Here is a 10411-nt window from a genome sequence, read left to right as displayed (position 1 = left end):
AAAATCTATAATAATTGTCCGTTCAAACATGATGACATCGTTCTCTTTGCTCATTCTATTCAATTCAAAGGTTCAATGTTCAAAATAGGTCAATTTATAACAGTTTCTGAGGAATCAAATATGAAGCTGATGGAATTAGAAGAGTTCGTAAAAAAGCAGAGAAAATATATGTAGTATGTAGAGATTGGGAACTAGGACAGTATGAAGAGAACTTTTTAGCATATAAAGCGAATGAAAGGTTGGAAACAATGAGTGTTGTTGACATGAATTTAGTCGACGGATCTCCGTTTAGTATCTACGAAATTGCAGGAGCTTACTTTTTCAGACCAAATAGTGGTTTCTGAATTGAAAGTAGGTAGAAGTGTTGAATATTATTTATCATTAAATGTAAATTGCTATTTTATATAATTTGTGAACCGAAATAAAAACAAAAACCGGAATAGTGATGTCTAAAAATTCACTTTGAGAGGAAATTTTGGACAAACCATTAATCGCCGATTATAAATAACAGGAGCAGACGAAACAGAAAACTTTTCTCTTTCATAAAATGTCAACATCCATTCTCGGCGAGTTACGGTTTGTCCGGAATTTTCTCTCAAAGTGCCGTTTACAAAGAACACGCGAGAAATAGATAAATCTTTCATATGTATGTAATATACCTAAGATTTTTGTTTCTCGAAAGAATTATTGCAAATTATGTATATACTTCATCGAACAGGCTTGGTTTTCGTATCCTTTAATATAATTAAATGATTTGGACATAAACAATTATTACCTTGTTATTCATCTTATAGACATCACGTGTTGTTTGAAAAAGACCAATAAGTCAATTGTCTAAGGGCCGATTTCTTCACCCTTGCTTAACGCTTAAGCCAGGTTTAAACGTACTGGTGAACCTGGTTTAAAAGATAAGCGAGGGTGAAGAAATCGGCCTTTAATGCACTTTGTTGGAAACACCGGACTAACCGTAGCTTGCCAAGCATGGATTTTAACCGTAGTTACAGATAAAATCTGTGGACGTGATCTATACTTACGAATAACGGTTCGTCCGGAATTTCCACTCAAAGTGTATTATGACAATTGGCTTATTGACCCTTTTCAAAATAAATATGCGATGAAAACAATAGAAAATTTCTAATGGTATTTATATGAGCGTGCATCAATAACCTTAAATGGAAATCTATGGAATTCATTCGAACATTATTTTGAAATTCATAATACTGTCTTATGAATACTATGACTACCATGTTTTTCACTTATAAATGCCAGTCTAATGAATTTGTACGAGAACACAATATTTTTCAAAAATGTAAACCCTTTGATATTCATTCTGACATCATTATAAAATTCATAAGACAGTCTTATGGAACCAATAAGTCATGTATTTGTCAAATTTCCCCTCCAAATCATAAGTTATACTTATGAATTCCATTTAAAAACCTTATGTCAGAAAGTCATAAGCCTTTCTTATGGAATTGGAAGGTAAATTTTGCTCGGTGTAGGACTATACTACTTAATTTTATTTTCTTAGTACATTTGGAGTAAAAATAAATCAAATATATTTCTTACGTATAGTTTTAGCACAACCAATCTACATCGAATGTTACATATTGAGCCAAACCTTCTTGGTTATCGGGTCATTTCATTTGTAGTAGGTGATCAAATCCGAATTAATTTATTTGAGAAGATCTGAAGAAAGAAAACAGAAAACCGTGACCGAACTAATATCCAGAACTAAATCTTTATAGCACAAGATCAGATTTTAGAAATTGTAAAAGCTTTTCGATTGTGGAATCTAGGATAGGTTTCGGCAATGCAGTCATAAACGAATTGCGTCGATTGTTTGTTATCGTCGCCGACGTTTCGACCCTTGGTTTAGGTCTTCTTCAGGCCTATTTATTGAATGACATTGATAGAACAACATATAAACATAAAACACGAAAATCCTACTCACTCGACAAAAATCAACAGAGTCACAGGCTATCATGAAGGTTACGTATACAACCGCTACAAATTAGATATACCTACCTACACATTCGCCTCAAACCAGCGATGCCAACCTTCCAGTTTAAACTGGATTCTTCCAGTTTTTTTTAAAAACATCCAGTCAAACAGATAATCGGCAAAATTTTCCAGTTTTTTGAAATTTGAGCCAGTTTTATCCAGTTTTTTAAATATTCATTTATTTAGTTTTTTCACAAATTGTAACTTAATTCATAGAATTTTCAAGCAAGCGATGGGATGATGCTGCGTGCCCCAGAATAGGATTTTAATCCACCGTAACCTGAACTCTTTTTATACCACTTGTGAGTAAAACGATTAGGGAATGTACATTTTGACACGATTTCAAATGAATTTTATTCAAACATAAAGATGGCTGTACATTGTGTCAAATATTTTGATGAACATTTGTTGAATTCTCAACTAGTTGCTATAGTGGTATCGTAAGAAAGGTTCAAGCGCATCCTCAAATTTAGCAAAGGGTTTTAAATTTAGGATTTTGTGGATTTGTAGACTGAAACCTTCAAAACAGTAGAATTCGACTGTAACTATTACAATTACAATCAAATTCGAGTGTTTAAATATATTTTTTTTTTAAATTTGGACAACAATATCAAAAAACCGACTCAAATTTTTAGTAAAAGGTATGGAACATATGTGTTTACTTAAAATTACGTTCGTTGACTTAAACATTAAAAGGGTAATTTTCGAGCATCCAGTTTTCCAGTTTTTTTCTAGAAAGGTTCCAGTGTTTTTGAAAAAAAATTTGGCAACGCTACCTCAAACATTGAACCCAACCCCAAGCGCACAAAGTAAAATGAGTAAACGCTGATGGTGATGATGGATAGAGCGAAAGAGATGATTAGTACCACGACACTGTGTTAACCGTGTTTGCGATTTTGTGTACGAATAATTGTGTTCAAGATTGTACATAAATGTATGCTGGAAACAAGCACAACACAAAAGAAAGCATAGTGTTTGAACGGACAAGCTCAGTCAGTCCCGTGTTATAAGGTAGCGTACCTCTACAGCCAGTGTAATGGACTTCTAACTTAGCTACACTGGCTATGAAAACACACAGCAGTTATCTGCTTCGCCTGCCCGTCAATAAGCAACTGAGCTTGTCCGGCCAAATCCGTTCTTTAAATAGTCTATGATGACGTCATTCATAGGCGTGTAGCGCGCTAGGTACACAAATCTGTCGTGCCGGACTTGGGAAGCGCTATCTTCTGTGTTTGAATGCGCAGTATTTTGACTAGGTTGCACATTATTTGAATTTTTAATGCCATTATATCAAAAATCTTTGTGTTTATCTATTGAAATCTACTCTTAGAAGTATTTCGGGGCGAAATGCGCAAAATTTTTGAAAATTTATCGTGAGTTGGCTAAATTATATGCATTTAAAATTGGACCACTTTTCCACGTAGTTCTATGTCAAAATTAACGTTTTCGTGATTAAGGGGAGTGTGGATACATGACACACTTTCGCTACTTGAAAAAAATCTTAGGTCTTTTGCGATGCAATTTTCTCTGTGTATGAATATAAAAGCTCAAACAATGCTTTACAATATGGTATGCCTTTGCAAATTAAAAGTAACATGTCATCAAAATTCTTAACATTTTACAGTTGCATGTCAAATGGTTCAAGTATCCCCACGGGTGGGAATATTTGAACCTTGAGGAATATTGAACGATTATTTTGGCTGTTATACATACACGTATGAAATATTGTCGTTCAATCCTTTTAGTTTTGAAATGTTTATGCAAAATTTCATTTCATTTATGTGCTGTAGCATACCTAACCTAAGCCCACTCAGTCCTCCGCTAAGTTGAATCTGGTTGAAATGTTGAGCTACTTAAGATTTATAGTAATCCTGAAGCGTTAGAAATTCCTCGTTTGATCTAGACTTTCTAAGATCAGCGTGACCGAACTAATATCCAGAACTAAATCTTTATAGCACAAGATCAGATTTTAGAAATTGTAAAAGCTTTTCGATTGTGGAATCTAGGGTAGGTTTCGGCAATGCAGTCATAAACGAATTGCGTCGATTGTTTGTTATCGTCGCCGACGTTTCGACCCTTGGTTTAGGTCTTCTTCAGGCCTATTTATTGAATGACATTGATAGAACAACATATAAACATAAAACACGAAAATCCTACTCACTCGACAAAAATCAACAGAGTCACAGGCTATCATGAAGGTTACGTATACAACCGCTACAAATTAGATATACCTACCTACACATTCGCCTCAAACCAGCGATGCCAACCTTCCAGTTTAAACTGGATTCTTCCAGTTTTTTTTAAAAACATCCAGTCAAACAGATAATCGGCAAAATTTTCCAGTTTTTTGAAATTTGAGCCAGTTTTATCCAGTTTTTTAAATATTCATTTATTTAGTTTTTTCACAAATTGTAACTTAATTCATAGAATTTTCAAGCAAGCGATGGGATGATGCTGCGTGCCCCAGAATAGGATTTTAATCCACCGTAACCTGAACTCTTTTTATACCACTTGTGAGTAAAACGATTAGGGAATGTACATTTTGACACGATTTCAAATGAATTTTATTCAAACATAAAGATGGCTGTACATTGTGTCAAATATTTTGATGAACATTTGTTGAATTCTCAACTAGTTGCTATAGTGGTATCGTAAGAAAGGTTCAAGCGCATCCTCAAATTTAGCAAAGGGTTTTAAATTTAGGATTTTGTGGATTTGTAGACTGAAACCTTCAAAACAGTAGAATTCGACTGTAACTATTACAATTACAATCAAATTCGAGTGTTTAAATATATTTTTTTTAAATTTGGACAACAATATCAAAAAACCGACTCAAATTTTTAGTAAAAGGTATGGAACATATGTGTTTACTTAAAATTACGTTCGTTGACTTAAACATTACAAGGGTAATTTTCGAGCATCCAGTTTTCCAGTTTTTTTCTAGAAAGGTTCCAGTCTTTTTGAAAAAAAATTTGGCAACGCTACCTCAAACATTGAACCCAACCCCAAGCGCACAAAGTAAAATGAGTAAACGCTGATGGTGATGATGGGTAGAGCGAAAGAGATGATTAGTACCACGACACTGTGTTAACCGTGTTTGCGATTTTGTGTACGAATAATTGTGTTCAAGATTGTACATAAATGTATGCTGGAAACAAGCACAACACAAAAGAAAGCATAGTGTTTGAACGGACAAGCTCAGTCAGTCCCGTGTTATAAGGTAGCGTACCTCTACAGCCAGTGTAATGGACTTCTAACTTAGCTACACTGGCTATGAAAACACACAGCAGTTATCTGCTTCGCCTGCCCGTCAACAAGCAACTGAGCTTGTCCGGCCAAATCCGTTCTTTAAATAGTCTATGATGACGTCATTCATAGGCGTGTAGCGCGCTAGGTACACAAATCTGTCGTGCCGGACTTGGGAAGCGCTATCTTCTGTGTTTGAATGCGCAGTATTTTGACTAGGTTGCACATTATTTGAATTTTTAATGCCATTATATCAAAAATCTTTGTGTTTATCTATTGAAATCTACTCTTAGAAGTATTTCGGGGCGAAATGCGCAAAATTTTTGAAAATTTATCGTGAGTTGGCTAAATTATATGCATTTAAAATTGGACCACTTTTCCACGTAGTTCTATGTCAAAATTAACGTTTTCGTGATTAAGGGGAGTGTGGATACATGACACACTTTCGCTACTTGAAAAAAATCTTAGGTCTTTTGCGATGCAATTTTCTCTGTGTATGAATATAAAAGCTCAAACAATGCTTTACAATATGGTATGCCTTTGCAAATTAAAAGTAACATGTCATCAAAATTCTTAACATTTTACAGTTGCATGTCAAATGGTTCAAGTATCCCCACGGGTGGGAATATTTGAACCTTGAGGAATATTGAACGATTATTTTGGCTGTTATACATACACGTATGAAATATTGTCGTTCAATCCTTTTAGTTTTGAAATGTTTATGCAAAATTTCATTTCATTTATGTGCTGTAGCATACCTAACCTAAGCCCACTCAGTCCTCCGCTAAGTTGAATCTGGTTGAAATGTTGAGCTACTTAAGATTTATAGTAATCCTGAAGCGTTAGAAATTCCTCGTTTGATCTAGACTTTCTAAGATCAGCGGCGCTTTTCTTCTGCTTTGTATCAGTGCTTCCTCGTGCTGTTATATGTGGTGGCTTCCAAAGAGACAAATTTTACTATGCTATATTCTCCTTAGTGGAGAACAATTTTGGTAAAAACTATTTTTTCTTCATTAAGGAGAAAATTGTTTAAAAAAAAAATTTGCGCGTGAAGTGCACGAAACTTATAACTAAATTAGTTATGGAATTTGCGTTTCGACTTTGTCTCATCAGATTCCGACACAAACTTGGGGGTCTTGAATTGACTAGGGATTCCCTCAGGAACACAAATTGAATCTCCGTTTTTTTGGAGCTAGCGTCAATCCGGCGCCAACTTATTCCTGTCACTAAGTTTGTGTCGGATTCTGATGAGACGAAGTCGAAACGCAAATTGCATATCTAATTTTCACAAATTTAAACCTTTTCAAGAAGATGAGATCATCTACCTATATTTTTACGTGCAGTAACAACGGGATGATATAGTCGCACTTTTTCTAAACCATTAGCCAAGAGAGCATAATGTTAACAGCTGTAAATTTTTTTTTAATGCCAGTACAGTAATCTAGCCGTATATTTTGCTAAACACGGCTTATAAATGATATTTAAAACTAATCGTTATCACACCACTGATCTCTACTTTGTAGGCAGGAATGTAGACACTGTAGTCATTTATAAAATACTTGTGGTCAGTTATATGATTTGCTTGCCTTAAATAGGATATAATAATACGTAGCTTATTTGGGCGCATTTTCGTGATATCCGTCATGACTCAATATTTTCGTCTCAACCTTTTAGAATAGGCCTTTTTCAGGTTAGTTCTTTTATGCGCGGTTCTACTGAAAGGTTGTAAAAGCAGCAATTACGGGAGATATAAAAAATTGAAAGACTATTCAGCAAAGCTGTGTTCATTTCGCTTTTTTTCGATGTCTGGTTGGATGCGACCGGTACCAAATAGCAAAACCGGTAGAAAATGGCAAAAGAAATATATATACACTGGCGATACATTTGCAGTTTTGATAGAAATAATAAATTTCTCCGATTAAATTTCAGGCGACTGGAGTTTTTTACCTTGTTTTATGACACATTAAAAAAATTCTCTAAAACGGGAAGGCAAAACGGAATGACGTTTTTTGCATATTATAAAACACACTTAACCCTTAAATACGCAATTTTGTTATAAAACAACATTGCGAAAACCATCTCAAAATTATCATAGTAACGTATTAAAGCTGTGAGATAATTTTCAGAAAATTTGAAAAAAAATTGGTTTGCGCCTTTAAGGGTTAAGGCTTAAATAACAATTTTTAGTTGCATAAGAAAACTTCATCAACACTCCCCTGAGGCTGTTTGAAGATGTCAATACCAAAAATAGATGGAATGCGGTACTATGGATTAGTGTTCGAAAATGAAAAATTCGAAAAGAGTTTCAAGCTTATTTTATTATCTATTCCTTTTCCGAAAACAGATTCAAATTATAAACAAAAGGTCAAAAGCTAGATAAATTAATAAGCTATTAAACGATACAATGTAAAAGGTTCGATTGAGCGTTTATTGAGATATCCATAGTACCGACATTGAAGACATGGTCTCGAGGAAAACACGATTAAAATGTTCAACAACATTAATTTATTTTTCTTACTCCAGGAAGGAGGCCTAGTTGAAGAAAGACATGTTTAGGAAAACATCTGAAACTTGTTACAATATTTTGCAAATCTTTTTTAGCTAGTTACTGTTTCCGAAAAAATTGTAAACCACATTCTAAACTATATTTTTATTGCTTCGGATTTTCAAGCTGTGTAAAATAGTGATATGTATGAACTAAGATACAAAAATGATTCCATGAATGAATGATATTATATCTTCATAAAATATATGACCGAATGGATACCTTCAATATCGCAGATATATCTTAAGTTATGAGTAATTTTTTCATTTAGTCGTTTTGTGCATGGAAAATGTGCTTAATTGTTTGGAACATAAAGCATATTTGCTTATTATATCAGGTAACGTCAACATTCAAAAACACAAGAGGAATATAGTTCACTTATTCATTGGGTTAAAAGCTGTATAGCTTCAATAATTCCTGTACAGTAGAAAATCTGTTAAACCACGGTAACGTTCGTTAATGTTTTAACTGTAAGGCAGTCATTCTTCATTTCAAATCGAACACTATTTTAAAATTTATACATTGAAATATTTCCAACTTCCTGACAGTTACCCAATGCAATCTTCAACCAATCAAAATAATTCCATATTTCACCACAGTTTCTTTGAAGTCTGTCAACCATTCAATTAGATTAATATCAGAGTGTTAGCAAGGGTCACGTGCCTCTAATTACATTGTCCTTCACGTACCTATTTGCAGCGGAATTCAAAACATTATAAATCCTTTTCACCCCACTTAAATCCAATTAGTTGAAATCAGTTAGGCTGCAGACATGAAGCGTCACATTGAAAAAATCCAACGCATTCACCGTGGCTTAGAATACCCGGAAACAATCTGCATTACATACTCTCTAAAAATGTTAACGTGCGTTCTTGCAGTGGCTTTGAACCGTTCAAAAGAATTCTAGTATAATAATAACCGTAATTCTAACCTTCAGATACCTTGGTCAATGGAGACATAAACAGCAAACCAACCGGTATTGGATTTACTTTTTTGTAATTAGCTGTGGAATGTTTTTGCACTGTTTCTCGCTTTTTTGGGATTTGTGTGAAATTTACAATGATTTCATCCTCTTTGGTGATAACATGTGCGTTGCATCCGGCGTCGCTTTGGTTTTGTACAAAGCTTGTTACCACCATTACTACAGTGCAAAGTTTGAAGAAATTTTCGATAAACTTAAACAGTACACCGAAGAAAATAACAAAAGAGACAAGATGATAAAAGATCTACAACGCAAATACTTCTTGGAAGAATACTTTCTTATGATACTCACCATTTTTCTGGGATTATCGTTGGTCGTTTCGTTATGCGGACATGTGAGCGTAAAAGTAAGATATTTAGAACAAGGTCATCAAATTTTTTTTTCAACAGTCGCTGTTTGATTCCACAATCCCGGTCCGTGCCAAATTTCCAGTGGGAATAGACTCATGGCAAAAGTTAACCATTGTGTTTCTTTTTCAAGTTACCATGTCCGTGTACGTTATCGAGTCGATTGTATTCATCGACGGTATCGGCGGTCAGGTCATGAGTCAGATGTCGTTACATTTTCACGTCCTGTTTCTGGAGTTCCAAAAAATTGGGGAAGATCAGGTTGTCCATTTGACATGTGAAGACTGGTGGACTATGGAGGAAGACAATGCAAAAATGAGGCAAAACTTACACGATTTAGTCATACGACATCAGGATTTGATGAAGTATCTGTTTTAATATGGATTGTTTTCATGTGATCTATTGTTTCATATTTCAGTTTTGGCCACCATGTGAATTCAATGTACCAACCGATGCTCATGGCCCAGCTTGCCTGCAGTATGTCACTCATTTGCTTGACGGCTTTTGAAGCAACTCTAACCATGGATAACTTCACTCTATTTTTGAAATTTTCGGTTTACGCCATTTGTGCATTCATTCAGATTTTGTACTGGTGCTACTATGGCAACAGAGTTACATATATGGTATGTATATTCCCTATATATCACCTTTCATGGATTTGAAAGTACTAAAACTTTGTTTCAGTCGTCCACCATTAATGATGCTCTGGTACAGTGCAATTGGATTCCTGGAAACAGTTCTTTTCGAAAAGACCTCATGATTGTGTTAGCGCGTGCCCAGAAGCCATTCGGATTTCGAGTTTATGGATATTTTTCCATCTCATATGAAACCTTCATAGCTGTAAAACAATGTGGGCGTGTAATGGTTATGACAAATTTTCACAATCACTTTTCTTGCTTTCAGGTTTTGAGTCGTTCGTATTCGTTGTTTACGCTGTTCAGAACTGTCAGCGACTAAGTTAAAACTATATTTAGATTTACGCAAAGAGTCACATCTCACCCTTGAAATTTTTTATGCAAACTTGTTGCCTGCTCATTAATGAATAATTGGCTGCACCTTCACTTTTCTCTCTATAGAATAATAATACGACTATGGTTGCGCCCAACATATGGTTTTCGAAACGAATATCTTGAAATTGCACTGTTCGACAAAACAAAAAACAACTTGAGTATGCTGAGCGTATAATTTTAATCGGAAAATGGAACGAAAATGATGAAAACTTGCTTTTTCCATTATTTTTGTGTTCGACAGGATCGGTATAGAAATGTCGAAAGGCAATTTATTTGA

General features: G+C 34.7%; 1 protein-coding gene across 1 annotated transcript; it reads left to right on the top strand.

Moving 5' to 3' along the window:
* The first annotated feature begins 8318 nt into the window (after positions 1-8318).
* LOC131686745 (putative odorant receptor 92a) lies at positions 8319-10411 on the top strand. The gene is made up of 6 exons (XM_058970695.1): positions 8319-8659; positions 8733-9111; positions 9167-9489; positions 9543-9747; positions 9809-9964; positions 10028-10411. Exons 1-6 carry the CDS (start codon positions 8568-8570, stop codon positions 10079-10081), a joined length of 1209 nt encoding a protein of 402 aa, XP_058826678.1. The 5' UTR covers positions 8319-8567; the 3' UTR covers positions 10082-10411.

The sequence above is a fragment of the Topomyia yanbarensis genome, chromosome 3 (genome assembly GCF_030247195.1).
Source record: "Topomyia yanbarensis strain Yona2022 chromosome 3, ASM3024719v1, whole genome shotgun sequence".
NCBI classification, from domain to species: domain Eukaryota; kingdom Metazoa; phylum Arthropoda; class Insecta; order Diptera; family Culicidae; genus Topomyia; species Topomyia yanbarensis.
Note: the sequence above shows the minus strand (reverse complement) of the source record. Positions and strands in the feature narration are given on the sequence as shown.